Genomic DNA, 19,056 nt, shown 5'->3' with positions numbered 1-19,056 from the left:
TAAATTTTGAAATGTAGGTTTTGCCAAAGCTCAGTAAGAATATTTAAGCACTATCTGTGATTTTACCAAACTTTCTTTTTCTTACTTAAAATTTTCTTTGAAGACTTCCTTTGGCTTTAAACACTTTCATTTTGCCTAACTCAGATGTATTTTACACCTTTTCAGGCTTAAAAAGAAACAAATTTTCCATGGAAAATTTGCTACCTAGTTATAATATTTGCTACCTAGTTATAAATAACTCCTTTCTGGTGATTCTTCCCCCCCCCCCCCCCAAGTCACCTAACAAAGACAACAGTGAACTGTTGTTTGTTTTTTCCTGAGAACCAGATGAACAAAATACCATGTGTTCAGGTAAATAGCTCAGCATAAGGATCAACATAGAATATGATTCCGAGGGCTTATAGGGAAAAAAAGGCTCACTCCTTAAAAAAAAATAATGCTAAGGATATTTTTTACAAAGATTTTATTTATTTGTCAGAGAGAGAGACAGAGATTGAGAGAGAGCACAGAAGCAGGGGGAGTGGCAGGCAGAGGGAGAAGCAGCCTCCCGATGAATTCCCCCAGGACTCCGGGATCATGACCTGAGCTGAAGGCAGACGCTTAACCAACTGAGCCACCCACCCAGGTATCCCAATGCTAAAGACATTTAAGTTTCATTCCTACAATTTCTGAAAACTCTTTATATCTTAGTTAATTCATTCCATTGTCATTTAGGAAAATATCTCATAAACTTAAATTTTTTCTTAACATTAGTGACCACAAAGATACTATTGTCTATCATCGCCTTCTTCCTAGGCTAGCACCATGGTAATTTTGTGACTATGGCCTTATATTATAATATTTAGTAAAGTAAATCTCTCCTTGTCACATGTCAGATTCCCTGGAAGCAGAATTGGAGATGAACTTTGGGATGCAAAAGGTTTATTACGGACTAGCATTTGTGGAAGGGAATTGGTAGCGGTCGGGGGGGGGGGGCAGAATTGGGCAGAGAAAGTATTCAAACCAAGATTCAGGTCAACAAAGCCTCAGCCAACCCAGTGAAGTACTTTGGAACAAGTGTTAACTGTCAGTGTCCAGCATCAGGCAGAAGTGACCAGGCTGTAGCCTGCTAGCCCTTAGTCACCGTATCCTGGCAGCCCCAGAAAGACGTGACCTTGGGCAAAATAGCTCTGAGCAGCTGAGGCTAACCCCGAAGCAGCTGACAGCTGGAGGCTATGTAGTGATCACAATCCCTACAAGCCAAACTGTGAGTTCTTTCTCGGAGGATCTAAGCTGCACATTTCCAAGGCTAACATATTCTTCTTTGCTGTTCTCTTTTTTAAGAAATTTTTCGTTGTTGTTAGAAAAAGAGAGAAAGAGCACGTGCGTGTGTGGCGGGGGGGGGGGGCAGGGGCAGAAGAAGAGGGAGAGAGAATCTTAACCAAGCTCCACGTGCAGCGCAGAGCCTCACCGAGCCTCTGTCTCCAACCCTGAGATCATGACCGGAGTGGAAATCAAGTCAGATGCTGGATGCTTAACTGACTGAGCCACCCAGGCACCCCTGCTCTTCTCTTTCAAAACCGATATCGTAATTATTCATGGACCTTTATTTTTCTTTATAAATTTTGGAAAGTTTTTTGAGTTCCTTTTGGAGTTTTGGTTAGAATGGCACAGAATGTATGCCATCCAATGTGGGGAGAATTGACATCCCCTGGATAGTGCTGTGCCATGCAGATGATACTTGAGTAGCCAGAAGATGACACTCTTTTTTTTTTTTAATATTTTATTTATTTATTTGACAGAGATAGAGACAGCCAGTGAGAGAGGGAACACAAGCAGGGGGAGTGGGAGAGGAAGAAGCAGGCTCATAGCGGAGGAGCCCGATGTGGGGCTTGATCCCATAACACCGGGATCGCGCCCTGAGCCGAAGGCAGACGCTTAACTGCTGTGCCACCCAGGCGCCCCAGAAGATGACACTATTGAGAAGTGTTTCTGGAGGCAGCAGGACAAGGAGGCAGCGAGTATGGTCAGGAGATTGTTAAATGCAGTGGGGATCAAGCAAATAAATATACTGAAGTCAATACGAAAAAATATGGGCACCTGGTTTCTCACTGTCAAAGGGGGATTTATAAGTGTGTAGCAGGGAAAGGCTTGCAAGTATTCAGAGGGGCTGGATTGGAATCGAATGCATCAGTGTAAACTCATGGTGTTTATATTTAGAGACAGATATAGAAATATAAATACAGATGTGTGTATATACATATGTATATATGTATACGTATATAACTGATAGATGTGTATATATATACATATATGCATATGTATATACACACATATACTTCACAGCTCTGACTGCTGCTAAGACCTAGTAGCCATGACACCCCAGTAGGAGTGAACACACTGAGCCCAAATCTTGATTTCTGAATACAATCCTCCACCAAAAGTAAGCAGGGCTCATTCTAGAGCTGAGGCAGAGAAAATACAAAATGAGCCTAGAACATCTAGCTGTACCAGAAAATGAGGAAAATGTTTGTAGAATGATGGGGGTATGCCAAAAGGATAAAAAAGTCAGCTTGAAGTGACTCTCACTGGCCAAATCTGGGATGATGACAATAACTACAGCAATCCATTACAACCCACTGAATGAAACAGGAAATGATGAGTCCATAAGTAATGAATCAATAAGTAAAAGGGGAAGAGCACAAACTCATATTCAAATATAAACTAGTTAATACAGAAGAAACGATGAAGAAAATAACTTTTTGACCATCATCATTGTGACAAGTGATTCAGGCAACGATTCATGGATGTTAAGGCTGGTGGGTAGGGCGAGGGACAGGACGTTGGTATAATCTCAGAATATCTCCCTACAAAATATTTATCAAGTACAAAGGAAACAATGGTGATTTTATGGTGGAGAAAACCACTTGATCAGATGAGCAAATTTTCATCACAATTATGTGAAGAGTTAATTGACATCATGAGCCCTCGATGAGATGCCCAGAGACCCCAGCCTCATTTCTGTGGTTTTCTTGTCACAGTGTATGGCCTGAGTCTAGTCATGAGGAACACTGCATAAACCCAGTTGAGGATCACCCTACAGAATGAGAGGCCCGTTCTTTTCAGGACTGTCAAGATCATAAAAAAAAAAAAACAAGAAAAGACTGAGGATTGTACCAGAATCAAAGAGACTGAGAATACACGCAGTTAAATTCAGTGTAACTTCCTGGATGGGATTCTGGACCAGAAAAGGAAAAGAGACGTCATTGTTAACAGAGAGTGAAATTGTAATGGGGCCTGTATTGTATCAGTGTTGATCTTCTGATGTGATGGGAGGGTTATATGTGGTTATGAAGGAGAGTGTCTTTGCTTTATGGACATTCACACTGGATATTTAGGGATGATAGGAGTCAAGTCTGTAGTTTTCTATCGGATTGTTCATAAAAAGACCCAACAACAAGAACAAAACCATATATACAGGTACATAGAGAGCAAAAGCAGATGTGCAAGATATTAACAATTGGGGGATTTGTGAGGGGAATATAGGTGTTCTCGCAACTTTTCTATAATTTGAAACTATTTCAAAATAGGTAGGATACATATGCATACTCATATTTAAAACAAACATAAAAACACATGTTTACACAAAAACTTGTTTGCAAATATTCATTGCAGAATTACCTATAATAGCTAAAACATGAAATCGATCAAGTGTCCATCAATTGGAATGGATAAACAAAATGCTGTATATCTATATGATGAAATATTATTTGGCAATAAAAAGGAAGTGTTGATACGTACTACAGTGTAGATGAACCTTGCAAACATTGTGCTCAGTGAAAGCAACCAGTCAGAGAAGACCACCGGCTATATGATTCCATTTACCTGAAATGTCCAGAAGAAGAAAATTCAGAGACAGAAAGTAGATTCGTTGTTGCCAGGGTTTGAGGAAAGGAAGAAATGGGGAGTAACTGCTAATACACATGGGGTTTCTTTGGGGCTGATGAAAATGGTCTAATAGTGATTGTGGTGATGGTTGCACAACCCTGTAAATATACTAAAAAACCACTGACAGGTGAATTTTATAGTATGTGAAATATATCTCAAAACAACTTTAAAAGAAAAAAAGTGTCATTTACACACATAACATAAAGTAAAGCCATAAAGTTTTCTGGGCACACAGGCAGACTGAAAAGAGAGGAACTTGGAAAGTCTTTTACTAAAGCACGAAGAACCCCTACAGGAGCAGTTCCAAGTGTCCCAGCTTCCCTTCTGCCCACTAGGTCTTGGCTCTAATTCCAGGTCCCGTTTTCCCTGCAGTACAGGAAGCAAAATAATGCGAAGATTAAAGAGCCGGCTCTGCATCCAGATTGTTTTGTTTTTTTTTTTTAAAGATTTTATTTATGTATTTGAGAGAGAGAGAGAAAGAGAGAGAGAGAAAAAACATGAGCAGGGGGAGGGGCAGAGGGAGAAGCAGATTCCCTGCTAAGCAGGGAACCAGTCTTGGGGTTTGATTCCAGGAGCCTGGGATCGAGACCCGAGCTGAAGGCACAGACTGAGCCACCCAGGCACCCAGATTGCCTGGGTTTGAATCCAAATCTACCATAACCTGTAGTTAGGCAAGTTACTTAGCCTCTCTGTGCTCTGGTATCAAATGGGGATGCTTGATTGGGTTGTTGTAAGGAATAAGACATAATCCATGAAGAGTGCTTTTAAAAGTGTCACTTATCGGAATTCATGAGAAGCTGACCATGTTTTTTTTTAACAAGTCTTGCATCAGGAGACTTCTTTCTTAAAAAGCTCCAATCCGTTTCATCCTCCCATTTCTCTGACGTCCTTTCCCATATTATATGCCACCTCCAACTAATCAGACGCAAGCTTGATATAATCCTGACCAACCAGTCTATGGTTCACAGAGGCTACCCCCACTCTCTGATCGTCATTTTCTGAGCTCCGTTTTTCCCTATCATCTGACCATTGCAAGAACTATAGAACATAACTTAGGGAATGTTGTTTTCAAAGGCCAAGGTCATTGCTGTTATTTCTTCACGCTGTTAGATATTCATCCCGAACTGTACAAGCATCGTAGTTTCCTGTCACCCTGCATGCTAGACAAGCAGATGGGAGCCTAACCCTGAGAACTGATAGTCATTTCATGCTAACAATATGACAGCCACTGTCCATGATTGTTTCATTTCATCTTCACACAATCTCTATCTTGTAGACTATTACCCTCTTTGTCACATGAGGAAACTGATGACCAGGAAAGTTAATTTGTCAAGGCCACACAGGTTCTAATGGATGGAACTAAGATTCTAATCAATCTCTCCGTGTCTTCAGATCTACTCTCTTAGCCACCGTGTTGTATTGCTCGATCTTCCCCAGAATGGGAAAGAGCTTGCAGCTAGGATCCTATTCCAGGGTAGCCAAAAGAGTTAGCGGTCAGAAATTATGTTTTAGATATCTATGTGTCCTAAGTGCCTAAGACACTGTGTGACACATGATAGGAGTTCAACATTTTTGTCAAACTGCTCAACTGTGCAATGGAACATAACCTCTCACGTGGAATTACATGAATCCTCTGTGTGCAGAATCCTGCTTCTACTTGCAGGACAATTAGAGGGTTTCGGACTCAGAGAGATCTTAGAATTCTGGTTTTGCCATTTGGTAACTTGGTGGCCTTGGACAAAGGCACTTAACTCCTCTGAGTCTTGAATCTCTAATCTGGAAAATGTAAAAGTATGTATAAATCATACCTCCTTTTTGGCATTGTTATTCAGATGGAATGAAATAAAGTTGCAATGTTAGACATATAGTAGATATTCAATAAATCATAGTTATTACTATTGTCCCCTCATCCTTCCTTCCAAGTAAGCCTTTGTGACAGGTCAACTATATATTGGTTCCCAATTTAAAATAAGTGAAGCAATAATTGCAATTCAAACTGGAGTAATGGAAATAACATTGAATTGGGAACTGGGAAATCTGGCTTCTGGCTTTTGTTGCCCTCTTTCTATTGAGCAGCTATGCAACCAAGTCACTTTACTTGTCTGGGCTTGTTATTCCATACTTCAAATTAGAGTCAATCTCTAAGTCTCTAGGATCCTCTTAATCTACATGTCTGAGACTCTTTAAGAGATTATGTTGAGGAAGTATTACCCTTGGCTTGATCATTTCAAGCAGATTATGGGTAAATGGAAAACACATCCATTAATTCATTTTAAAGTTATATATTGTTCATTTATTTGAAACTTCATGAAGCATACTTCTTTCAAAACCCATGGAAACTTGATTAAAAGCTACAAGACTCAAACCTACCACCTAGTGGCAAAGAAAAGGAGATTCATATTTAAGATACAAGCTGTCCCGCCATCACAGGTGCAGGGTGGGTGTCCTCAGCAATCTTTCATTTCATGTTTGTCCTTTTCTGTCACTACTCAGGATAGTTTTGTGTACACAGAAATTCAACACTTCCTGACTTAACAGTTTGTCCATTTGACAGTTCTCTTTAGCAGGTGAAATATCATGAACTTCTAATCATTGGTGTTAGATTTGGGGAGCAGAGGTGCCTTCCTACTCATACATTTCAAACCACTTCTACCCAAGAGGCCCACCCAGTCCATCTCTTTATGGTTAGACAGGGCATTCCACAAGTGCCTGGTTGAGAGACCAGGACCACTACTTTGAAAAGACAGAAATCAATACACCAACGGGATTCTTGCCTGCAAGTATTTAATGACTTTGTTTTACCTACTACAGTAATTAAAATTCTTCACATTTAAATTTAAATATCTAAAAGCAGGAATGCACCGTCCTTAAACTTAAACCCCAAAGGTGAGGAAGCGGCCAGAACCCTAGCATACTAAAGGGAGATCTATTTTCCATTTTTTCTTTTGTATTCTGTACCCCCCCTCCCACCCCTGCTTTCTCCTTTTCTTCCATTTTCTCTTTTCTCTTTCTTTCCCAAATAGCAGTCAGGTAATTAAGCTCAGAATAATGTTTAAATGGAACAGGCAGTGCCCTACGCAGGGTTATTTAATTACCCCAGGTTTTCACCTGAAAATCCCTTTCGTCATTGAAAATATTTCTCCAGTCTTACCTGAAATATGGAATTATGCCATTTTCCAACACTCTGCTTTAAGTATTGTTAATTTAGCCTTCTTTTGAAATATCATTCTCCCTTTAGCACAATTTTCTTAAACCTCTTTCTACACACACACAGCGGATCCGAATATGCCACCTTGAGAATTTCGCCTGTGATCCAGCCTTGTTAGTAGAATCCGCCTAGTTTTATAATTTAAAAAGCTTGATTCAATTTTTACGGGTTTACGAAGTCTTCCAATGACTTCCAGTGTCTTCCAATGACTTAAACTATATCCTTCTCAGTTTTTAAAACTTTGGGGGCTTAGTGCCTCCACGGGCATCTGGACATTTATTCTTAAGTCGGCTTCTTAAATAGGCTCCCGAAAGGAGCAGTTTCAGCTGAGAAGTTCAGAGAACCAGTTACCACGGAACTCGCAACAGTTGGTGTGGGGCAATAGGCAGGTTAGAAGAGATAAATGGGGCTAGTTTAAGAAACAAAAAGTCCCGGGAAGGGAGAGGTAGGGGCAGCGGTGGCCTTGGGGCACACTGCGAAAGCGGCGCAGGATCTGGGGTCGGGGCGAGCTCCAGCCCCGCGAAGGCGCCTTCCCGGCGGCCAGAGGTGGCGGTGGCTGCGGCCAAGAAACGCGGGTACAGCAGTCGGACGGCCGCGCCGCGGTGAGCGCGGGGTCCGCGCGCGCCCAGGCAGCCCCCGCGAACACGCCTGGGACACCGCGAGGTGAGGCCGGCCCTGCCCCCGCACCGCCCCCGGCGGGAGGTGCGACGCCCAGGCCGCGGGTGCGTGCGCGGCCCCGGGCGACGCGGCTGGGCGTGCGCGGGGCCGCGGCGGAGGCAGGGCCGGGCGGGCGGCAGAAGATGGCGAGGGTGTGTAGGCGGCAGCAATGCTCCGTTGAGAGACGCGGCTTTCGGCAAGAACTGGACTCGTGGCGCCACAAGCTCATTCACTGTGTAGGTGAGACTCTCCCCCGGCCGCTTCCGGCCCTTGGGCCGCCCCGCCACCGGCTGACCCGGACAAGGGAGGGAGCCGGGCAGAGGGAATTGCTGCTCCGGCCCGCCCGCCCTCTTTGGCTCGAGCGTCCCCCTCCCCCACCCCCCGGAGTGCGGGCGCGCGCGACCTCCGGGCGGGCTCTCCCCGGCTCGGGCCTGAGCACGCGCGTCGGCCCCTCCCCTCCGCGCGTCTTCCCGGGGCGGGCTCTCGGGTGGGAGCGCGTGCCCCTTCCTTTCCCCGTTTCCCCCCTTCCTTTCCCCGTTTCTCCCCTCCCCGCCCGGCGGCCTGGCGCCGCCGCCGGCTTATTGTGGAGACTCGTCCCGCGGCGCTGCCACTTGACCGGGGACGCCGCCTCCGGTTCCGCGGAGCCGGGCACGGGGCGGGGCTGGGGGGCGTGCTCAGCCCCCTCCTCCGCTCTGTCCGGCGCCTTCCCCCTCCCGTGCCTCCCCTCCCCCCACGCGCCGCGGCGCGCGCCCCAGTCCCCGCGTGCACGCGCGGCGGCGGGCGGGCGGGCGCCCGGCGCTCGGGCGTGTGCGAGGCGTGAGGTGGAGATGGGGGCGGAGGGAGCCGGAGCTGTCACAGGCCCCGGGTCCGCCTGACCGAGCCAAGTAGGGTGTCATGGCCGCGGGGGGCAGCGGCTGCACTTCCTCTGCGGGCGGCGGCGGCGGCGGCCGGGGAGTTAATCCTCGACGCTTGGGTCGGTGTGTGTGTATTTGTGTTCGGTGTGTGCGCGGCGGGGAGGAAGGGGGGTGGAACTGGGTCCTACCGAGAAGCCGGAGCGGGGGGTCGCTCTTGTCCCCTCCCGGGGGGTTTGCTGGAGCCGCCGCCTCGCCGAGAGTCTCGCCCCCCCCCCCCCAGCCTCCCGGGCCTCGGGTGGCTTTTTCTTCACGGGCAGGAGGGAGTGTGGACGGGGGCGCCCCGGGAGGGGCCGGGCGGCCGAGCTGCGCCTCTCACACTGTGTGTTTTGTCTGTTTTTCTCTCCCAAGGTCCCGTTTCCCTCTGTGCGGCGGCCGGCGGGACCATAAGGGCTTAACTCATATATTTAACCCCCCTCCAAAAAGTAAGTGGCCCGTGTGGTGTCTCCGCTCCGCCCGCCGCCCCCTAGCCCCAGTCCATCCTTGTGTCTGACTCTCCTGTCCTCCAGCATTGTTATTTCCCCATCTTTGCTTCAGTGCTGCTGCTGTGGGGGAAAATGCTTTCTCGTGCTCCTCCGTCCCCCAGGCCCAGTCTTCGGGGAGGCGCAGAATTCCAGCCCCTTTCCCCCTTCTCCCCCCGTGGGGAATATTCTTGGGAACCAGGTCTTCCCCAGCAGAATCTAGGAGATTCTATCCGTACGCTTGGGCCCCTCATCCCCTCCTTCCCGACAGGGTTTCGTTGGAAGGAATTATGCAAATCCTGCTTTCTGGTGTCCATTCAGCGGCAATTTCATGCGGTGAGAAGTTCTCTTTGTTGTGCGAGGGGGAGAACAGACACTGATTTAATAGACATATCTGTTGGGGGGAAGGGTGGAGGGGGTGTGGAGAGGCTCAGTTTGGAAGAATTACAGCACTTGGTTAGCTCAGTGTCTTTGTGTTTGAGCTTCCTGGCTTGACAGGAGGGTATGCCCTTTACAATGTCCCACAAGAGATGTTTTCTGTAATAGATTAAAAAGCAAAACTGAAACTTTAAATAAGTGAGACGTAAGGTAACCTTTACCTACAGAATATAAGCCTTTCCATTTCTGCAGTGTTTCATTATGAAGATCTGTGTGAATTTTGTTAAGGATTTAGACTGTAACATCAAAATTAAAATAGGCAACAATGCTTTAAGGTATCTCCTATAACTTTGGTTGTCCACAGGTTAAAAGTACATTCTTAAAACATGCTTGTGTGAGTAATAAAGACACGAATAAATTTTTTCGTGTAAGGTGACTTGTAGATAAATTTTAAAATTTCCCTCCTGCCAATCCAAGCCCAGCTCTGCCCTCCAGAAAGCCTTTGGGTATCAGTTATCATTTACTCTTGTCTTTGCTTGTATTTTTTCAAATCTATCCTACATTTGCTAAGATGTTACATCAGATTAAGCTCTTTTTGAATAATTAGTTTTAACCATCATATGAAAGAGTTCACGAAGGCATGCAGGTTTTGAGTAGTGTGAAATTAATGTTTTCGGAATTACGAGTATAAAATCCTGAAATTATTTTGAAGAATTTTTAGTCTTGTATTTGTTTCACTTTTTTCGAGATTAGTTTTTTTGGTAGGGCTTTTTAGTTTTTTAAAAGGTTTTGAAATTGACTATAACCCTGTAGGTTTCATAAGTTACTGTTACTTTAGATGGTTTTAATGAGTTGTTTATCTTATTCTAATTTTGTTTGCTTTGAATCCTTGCCTTCTGCCTCAGGCCCCCATTTTATCAGTCACTGCTAGTGTTAGTGGTTACTTCGTGCTGCTTGACAAGGTTGTGGTTTTTTTTTTCTTTTCCCTTAATGACTAACGAAATTCTGTAAATAACTGAACTGAATATCAAATTTTGATTCGTTTTTTGAAGGGGGGTTTTAATCTGGTCATCAGTTTCCTTAAAGCATACTTTTAACTCCAAATTTCCACTTTGAAGGTAGTAAAGTTCAGGAGATACTTAAGTCCAGAGTGCAGAGCAGTAATAACATAGTTGATAGTCTCACAGCTAAAATCAATTGGGTTTCGTATTTTTTCTTATGTATAATTTCTTTAAGAGGAGAGTTCTAAGTAAATCAATAGTAATGTTAACTTTCTATACTTAAAAAGGCTAGCAGTGATTCTCATATAATGGAAAAGGCAACTATGTTGTTTGTCACTAGCAAACGTTTCCTCGTTTATTTTAATGAGATTGGTTCTGAACAGTTAACCTTCTATTTGATTCTGTTGACTGATTATCTTACTACTTTAGGGTCATTTGGTTTCTAAATGATATTTAATTTATAGCAGTCTTCGGAGTAAAAATGAATTCTCGTTTATTTCCAAAATCTAATTCTCCTATTTTGGGGGGACTGTGTGGTGGTGGGTGCATCAGGATTGTGGAGGTGTTTGTGTTTCCATTATTATGTTTTAGTTGAATTGGAGTCAGTAGCACTTTCAGACAGTGATTATGATCAAGATGGATATTTGGTACCCAGGTGATTATGGAGGTGTCCTCTGGGACTATGGCAGTCCATATTCCAGGAAGATGGAGGTTTTTCTCTGCTGCTTGGTGTGATGTAACCTATTGCTTGGCTGCTCCTCATCCTTGCTGTATTCTCAAAAAGCTCTTCCCAGTGTAGGGAAAGTTGTGTTGATTTCAGCTTACTCAACTTGGCTGAAAAAGGAGAGCACAGGAAGTCTTTTTGACTTACACAGACTTATTTCGAATTGCCCTTATTCCCTCAAATGTGCTTGTAGCCAGAGCAATTCTAGGAAGCATCTGAATAATGCTATTTTTTTAGCCTTATGGGCTGTACTCGATGGCCTGTAATTTCTTTCAGAGTGAGAATTAGGTGTTCAGTGTCTATGGGGACTTGCACTTCTGAGCACCCACCTAATTACTTAGCTATTTGTATTAGTGTTGTTTTTAGAGATGAAAGGCAGTTAGATAAGTACTTCATGTAAATTTGTACCTGGCACTGTGGGCAGACAAAAGGGGAAGCTACCCTAACCTTCAGGAACTTTTAGTACTTAGAGAAGATATAGTGTATAAGGCAAAATGTGCCATACTGTGGTGCAAGCAAGTGCTAGGGGTGTTTAGAAGTGAAAGATCTCTTTTGAAGTGATGTAGGAAGACTTCGTGAAGAAGGTGGCAGATTTTTGCTTCATTTTGATCAGTACGGAAGAGGCATTCCTGTCGTGAGAAACAAAAGTGGCAAAGGACAGGAATGAGTTGAAACTGTTTAAGTCTGTTTAAACTGCAGGCCATGATTTATGTAGGGGATATATAGATGATAGGTTTGCAAAGATAGGTTGTAAGATTTTCTAATGCAGGTTAAAAAGTGGGGTCTCTTTGTTAGCCACCTTGGGGCTTACAGTGCATTTCTCTCCTTAGCTCTGGGGAGGAGTGTTTCCTTTATTTGATGATTTCATTGTGGAACTCAACAATGACACACATTGTTTTTAAATCATCTTGACAGGAATGATGTTGTTATCCAAAACAGTGTCTCTTTTAAGTAAACTCACTGGAGGCTATACTATATTCCATTGCACAAAACCTATTTTTGGAATTGCCTAAAATCAGTGGCATATGTATTCTTTGAACATCATTAGTACTGACAAATTTTCATCCTTAGAGGTCTCATTTGGTATTTGGAAACAGTCGAAAAGTATCTTTTATGGCAAATAAAAGTATATGTTAAATAATGAGGTTGGTTTTCTTTCCTGGTTTGCAAACTGGCTGTGAAGCTCAGCAAAGGGGTTTGATTTTTTTGATATGCCTCAGAATGTCTCTCTTCTTAATTCCTTTATGTCTACTCATCTGCTGTATGGAATCTGGGTATTGGGTAGATGTGAGTAAACAAAGCTGTTTTTGTAGTTTCAGGTTAAAAACTTCCCATCACTACCCTCCAAATTATCGACTGTATTTGTGAATATTTAAAAAATTGTTTTACTACTCCTTACAGTTGCACATTGTTTGGGGGATAATTCCAGTGTGAACTATTAGCTCATTTTATTCTCTCTTGTATGCAGGAAGTGTCCCAAGTACAGTGGTCCATACCCTGAATTTTTTCTTTTCTCATTTGAAATACAATTTACATACCGTAAAATTCAGCCTTTTAAAATATACAATTCAGTGATTTTAGTTTATTCACTACATTATTCAAACATCACTGTATAATTCCAGAACACTTCCATTACCCAAAAGAGAAACCCCATACTCAATATCAGTCATTTCCTACTCCATCTGCGATCCAGCCATTGGCATCCCCAGTCTGCTTTCTGTTCCTGTGGATTTGTCAGTCTAGCGTATTTCATGTAAATGTAATCATAGAGTATATGGTGTTTTGTGTCTGCCTTAGCATGTTTTCAAGATTCATCCATGTTGTGGTATGTATCAGCACTTAGTGTTTTCTAGGGCTAAATAATTTTGCATTGTATAGACATGCTATGTTTTGTTTATCCATCAGTTGATGGGCATTTGGATTGTTTCCCCTTTTTGCCTATTGTGAATTATGTTGCTATGAACGTTTGTTTTCCCTTTTCTTGGGTATGTACCTAAGAGTGAAATTGCTGGGTCACATGATAACTGTTTTAACTTTTTGAGAAACTGCTAAATTGTTTTCCAAAGCAGCTGCAGTATTTTATATTCTCACCATCAGTGTATGAGGATTCCCTTTTCTCTACCCCCTTACCAACACTTGTTATTGTCTTGTTTTTTTGATTATTATTTTAGTGGGTAGGTCTGAAGTGGTATCTCATTGTGGTTTTTATTTGCATTTCCCTAATGACCAGTGATGTTGAGCATTTTTTCACATGCTTATTGGCCATTTGTGTATCATCTTTGGAGAAATGTGTATTCAGATCCCTAACTCATTTTAAAATTGAGTTATTTGTCTTTTTATTGTTGAGATGTAAGAGTATATTCTGGTTACTGGACCCACATCGGTGTATGATTCACAAATATTTTTTCTCATACTCTCAATTTAAAAATAATTACAGATCAGAAGGAAACTTCAAAATACCTTGTAAAGGGAATAATGTATATAGTAGTGGATTGATAGGAGAGAACTAGAATTACTCAGGAAAGGCTGGCTTTAATATCCCTAATTCATAAAATATGAATTATTAAAATTGTGGTTTTTAAAAATATTTTATGTATTTTAGAGAGAGCACAGGTGGGAAGAGGGAGAGAATCTCAAACAGACTCTGTGATAAGCATGGAGCCCCAGGTGGGGCTTGATCTCACAACTCTTGAGATCATGACCTGAGCCAAAACCAAGAGTTGGAAGGTTAACCCACTGAGCCCACCCAGGTGCCTTTGTGTTGTTTTGTTTTGTTTTTTAAGTAATCTCTCCACCCATCGTAGGGCTTAAACTCATGACCCCAAGATCAAGAGTTGCACACTCTACTGACTGCGTCACCAGGGACCCCAGTATTGTTGGTTATTTGATGAAGTTGTGTCATAACACAGATATATATACTTTGCTACCCAAATCTTCAAAATTCCTGCCTTTCTATGGTGAGGGTTCATAAATCAAGTTCAGATAATGTGGTAAACCACATTATTTAAATCTGTCCTATGCTTCAGTTTTGCATAGTAAATAAAAGTTTGGGTACAGAGGGATACCTTTATATAGATATTTTGTCTGAAACTTTTTTGAGTAGTGAGAGAAATTTAAACAATAGCAGTATTTTTGAAATTTGAGATTGTATTTTTTGGTTGCATTTTATGAAACTCAGATATTTGATAGTTCATATTTACTTACTGAAAGTTATTATATGATTTTATTTTCTGGTGCTAAACTATACTGTTTTAAAAGACTTGAATTTTGTGAGTAGTGAGTTTCTCGGGTTTTTGCATTGGTTAGATTTGGTGTCCAAAGTGTCAAGTGTAATGATGTCTTAGGGATGAAATTGAGAATCTTAGGAGGTAGGTGGGAGAATTAGTCTGAGAATCCTTTACTTAATGGATTGTGAGGGGTGTGTTAAGAAGACTGTATGGTTGGCACCTTGTAATGATTTTTTGTCTTGTTTTTTTTCCTTTTGTTCCACATGTTTATTTTTTGTTAGAGAGAAATATGGATTCTTTTGATTTATCACTTAATCAGTTTTCTGAATGTTATGTAGTCCAAGGAAGTTACGTGTGTAAAGCCAGTTTTTGTTGCGTGACCAAATGATAATGAAGTTCTTACAGTCCAGTTTTGGGTAATGTGTATTTTTGAATTATGAGAGCAGGATAAGTCAAAGGGAATGGGTACAAGAAAAAAGAATGTATGTAACAGTAATTTGTAGACTTATATTTGAAGTTTTGGTATTTGGAAACAAGAATTAATATGTTTGAGATGTTTTATAGTAAAGAGAAAAAAAATTTCCTCAATTATGTTTTTCAGTTGTATTCAAAACTTTATAAGTGTACTTTACCATTTGAAGTAAGGGAGTATTTCTTATAACTTCTAATTCATTAGGAGTTAGTGCATCACAGTTGTTTTTTTTTTTTTAAACAAAGTTTGAACTGGATCATGTAGAAACAAACTTGTCTCACAAGATTTTTCTTAAGTGTAATAAGGTAGGGGAATAAACAAATTCTCCAAAACTTGACATATAGAAAGCTTTAGAAAAATTTAAATTAATGGTGTCACCATCTTATATCTACGTAGCACATTTTATATTTTAAGAATAACCCTTTTACGGGGCGCCTGGGTGGCCCAGTCGTTAAGCGTCGTCTGCCATCGGCTCGGGGCGTGATCCCAGGGTTCTGGGATTGAGCCCCACATTGGGCTTCTCCTCTGGAGCCTGCTTCTTCCTCTCCCACTCCCCCTGCTTGTGTTCCCTCTCTCTCTGGCTGTCTCTCTCTCTGTGTCAAATAAATAAATAAAATCTTTAAAAACAAAACCAAAACCCTTTTACATACACTATTTTATTGCCTTTATTTAGGAATGTAGAAAGATAAAGATGGGTATTAAAAAATAATAGGTCAGTTGGGAAACATTGAGTAATAACTCTTATTGAAGCAATCAGGGGATTTCCCTTACCATAAGCGCTTCCTTTTATCCGCAGAAATAATTGTATGATATTTTAATGTTTGAAATACTTATGTAACTTATCAGGTAAAAGTAAAACACAGAACCGAACTCTTCCAGAAGCAGAGTTTTTATTTAATTTTCTGCAATTGCTGTATGAAGTTACATAGTAGTTTTCCACCTCTGTTAAATATGCTAACACATCAAGACTTAGGTTAGAAGATGTGAATACCAATATTATTTCCCATGAGAGCTGCTATTGTTGGAAAACTGTTGTATGATGAGCATTTTCATTCTCATTAGTAATACTAGATAGTCTGTGACCGTTATTTGATTTCACTGTTGGCTTACTTTTCATAAATCTGAGTCATTTTATCATTATCATTAATAAATGATTATTGTGTACGTTTCTGTTACTAGTTGGCTTTTTAGAGGTTTGTTTCCGGAGAGTAAAGGCCTATTCTCCCTCTCCTAAACTCATAATGTGAAGGGGAAGAAAAGCTAATTTTAAAAGGATATATAGGGTGTATTTTGCTTGGTGAAAGAAAATCCCACGCGTGAAAATGTGAAATATATTTTATTTTACAACAGAATTCACATCTAATTTAACATAAGAAGCATGCTCTACTAGTATGTTTAGAATTATTGGTTTAGGGGTGCCTGGTTGGCTGAGTTGGAGGAGCATGCGACTCTTGATCTTGGGCTCATGAGTTTGAGCCCCACGTTGGGTGTAGTAATTACTTAAGTAAATAAACAAATAAATACATATTGGTTTATACGAATTTCAAAAATAAGTGTACAATGTATGTAGAAGAGAAAATTGTTGACTTTGTTAAACTGAGACATGTTTATGTTCAGTTTGATATGTGCTTGTTTTTCATTTTTTTAATTATCTCTATTGTATGGGAATTTGTAGTCTCCTGCCTGAACACTTCCCTTCCTCACAATCAGTGTAGGCATATTTTCTAGGTCACTCGTAGGCATTTGTCTCTATACTTCTGTTGTCCTCTCTTTTTGTCTTTTAGATTCATGATTTATCAAAGGTAGAAAGGATGCTAGAACTTATTTACTTTTTCAACCATGTTAAAAAGAAAGGAATTTAAAAAAAATCATTCCTTTTGGAAAATTTCAAACATACACGAAAGTAAAAAGTGTAAGACAGTGAACATCCCAGCTACCTCAACTAATGGCCAGTATTTTATTCCCACTGAATTATTTTGATGCAAATCCCAGGCATCATTATTTACTATTGAATCTTTCTTGGCAGCCTTTTGTATAGTACGATCTCCCTCTTTCCACTTCCCATCCCCCTGGTAAATTTAAAGAAATAGAATATCTAAATACTATAGAGAAGACAAGTTTTTGTTGTTTTACTAATTCTTTAAAAAGCCAACAGATATTGAGCTTTTCCCATGTGCCAAACAAAATCCCTTTGATGTTACTGATACACAGGTGGAGAAACAGATTTGGAAAGATTAAGGATTTCATTCATGATCACTGAGCTAAAGAGTGGTAGACCCAGGATTGGAATTCAAAAGCCTGTGCTCTTTAATCTTAAACATTCAAGCATATGCCCTCCTTTTGGACTTTTTTATTTGGTTCCACCAAGTTGCCCCTGTTTTCTTTGTTTACAACTTCTGATTGCTTATTTGATTTATATTACATTAAAGAATTCTAGTTTCTCTGCCTATAATCTTACCATAAATGGTAACATAATTACTCTTCCAATTCTCTGTCCTGGAATGCCTTGCCCCTTTCTCTTTAGCATTATCATGCTGTTTGGCTTCCCTCATTCTTCTTTGCTTTTTATTTTTTTTAGTTTTTTTTTTTTTAGTTTTTTTTTTTTTTTAGTTTTGTTGTGGTATTCAGAGCTAAGTAGGTTTCTGAGCGGAATGTTTCCACTGGCTTAGTTTTTCTTCATATGTTGCTAGACTGACTATCTCTATTGGCTGAGATTTGTACATAGGCTGACAAGAGGAAAGGCAGCAAATGCTATCCAAGCGATACTGATTCTGGGCTTGGTGAGCCCTTCCACCTGGACTGGCCTAGTTCACGGCACTTTGAAGTTTGTAACAAAAGCCTTCTAAGTAACAGTGTGTAGGTGCCTGGCCTTTTCTTCTATTCATATCCTTCCTAGAGAGCTCAAGGTGGGGGCGAGGGTGGAGGGGCAAACAGGGTAAAGCAGATTGGGGTCAGGATTTAGGATTCCTGGACTTCAGCCAAATGCCTTCTCAGTTTTAACCTTCTGTGACTTAGATTTGGTGCGGTTGGCAATAAATATTTTTAAGTGTGTGCTAAAAAGAGAAGTTGCTGAGTTGTGTGTAATTAGTGAGAAAGGGAAAGAGTAATTTGGCAAATTTTAAAAATAACACACAGGTTTGGGGGCACCTGGCTGGCTCAGTTGGAAGTGCATTCGACTCGTGATCTTGGGGTTGTAAATTCAAGCCCCACATGGGGTGTAGAGATTACTTAAAAATAAAATCTTTTAAGAAAATATGCTGTTCTGGTAATTCAGACATCACTGATCTTAGACAAAATGCTTCAGTAATAGATACAGGAAGATGTTGTGACAAAAGTAATGGGGAGAAATACTCATCAAAATAAAATGGGAAGTTCCTTGCCTTTACTAAGAATAAAAAATGAGGGGAACATAAATGTTTGTGACTATGCCCCTGTGTTGAAATGAGGCTTTTTTTATTGAATGATTAATGATATAAATACTAATCTCATCACAAGTGTTAGGTTATGTGAATTTTCATTCAGCTAGTAAGGACGTGGAAAAAGTTTAATTTGTATAAATTAGTATTGATTCGCTTATCCTGATCACAATACAATGATATTTTAATTATGGGTAGGCTTTAAGCAGTCCATAAATCTTTGGAAATTGTTGTTTAAAAAAATCTTTAAGCTGGCTATTTTTCTATGAGCATTTAATACAGCTGATACATCTTTTAAAATGATTTAATGTATCACCTGTGTTCAATGGCCAGTGTACTAAAATTTTACTTATTATTTACCTATTAGTAAATTATCTATGGCAATAATATTTTTATGATACTATGTTGGCTACTTTATCTAGATTGGTTTCTTTCTTTTTTTTTTTTTTTTTAAGATTTTATTTATTTATTCGACAGAGCTAGAGACAGCCAGCGAGAGAGGGAACACAAGCAGGGGGAGTGGGAGAGGAAGAAGCAGGCTAATAGCGGAGGAGCCTGATGTGGGGCTCGATCCCATAACGCCGGGATCACGCCCTGAGCCGAAGGCAGACGCTTAACCGCTGTGCCACCCAGGCACCCCTCTAGATTGGTTTCTGTTCTCGAAAGAGGATAAA

General features: G+C 41.1%; 1 protein-coding gene across 8 annotated transcripts in view; it reads left to right on the top strand.

Moving 5' to 3' along the window:
• The first annotated feature begins 7,891 nt into the window (after positions 1–7,891).
• LCOR (ligand dependent nuclear receptor corepressor) overlaps positions 7,892–19,056 on the top strand; it is a 138,832-nt gene continuing 127,667 nt past the window's right edge. For 2 of the 8 annotated variants that reach the window (XM_057308860.1, XM_057308858.1), the window contains exons 1-2: positions 8,008–8,032; positions 9,055–9,128. Coding sequence is in view for 3 of the 8 variants with exons in the window: in XM_026493771.4 (XP_026349556.2) it covers positions 8,687–8,769; positions 9,055–9,128 (157 nt within the window). In the remaining 5 variants the exon portion in view is untranslated. Of the gene's footprint in view, positions 8,033–8,597; positions 8,770–9,054; positions 9,129–19,056 lie in introns of those variants that run through there. The other 6 variants (XM_048218761.2, XM_026493773.4, XM_057308859.1 and 3 more) reach the window with 6 other exon arrangements.

This window comes from Ursus arctos, unplaced genomic scaffold, assembly GCF_023065955.2.
Source record: "Ursus arctos isolate Adak ecotype North America unplaced genomic scaffold, UrsArc2.0 scaffold_7, whole genome shotgun sequence".
Taxonomy (NCBI): domain Eukaryota; kingdom Metazoa; phylum Chordata; class Mammalia; order Carnivora; family Ursidae; genus Ursus; species Ursus arctos.
The sequence above is the reverse complement of the archived record's forward strand: the minus strand, read 5'-3'. Positions and strand labels throughout refer to the sequence as shown.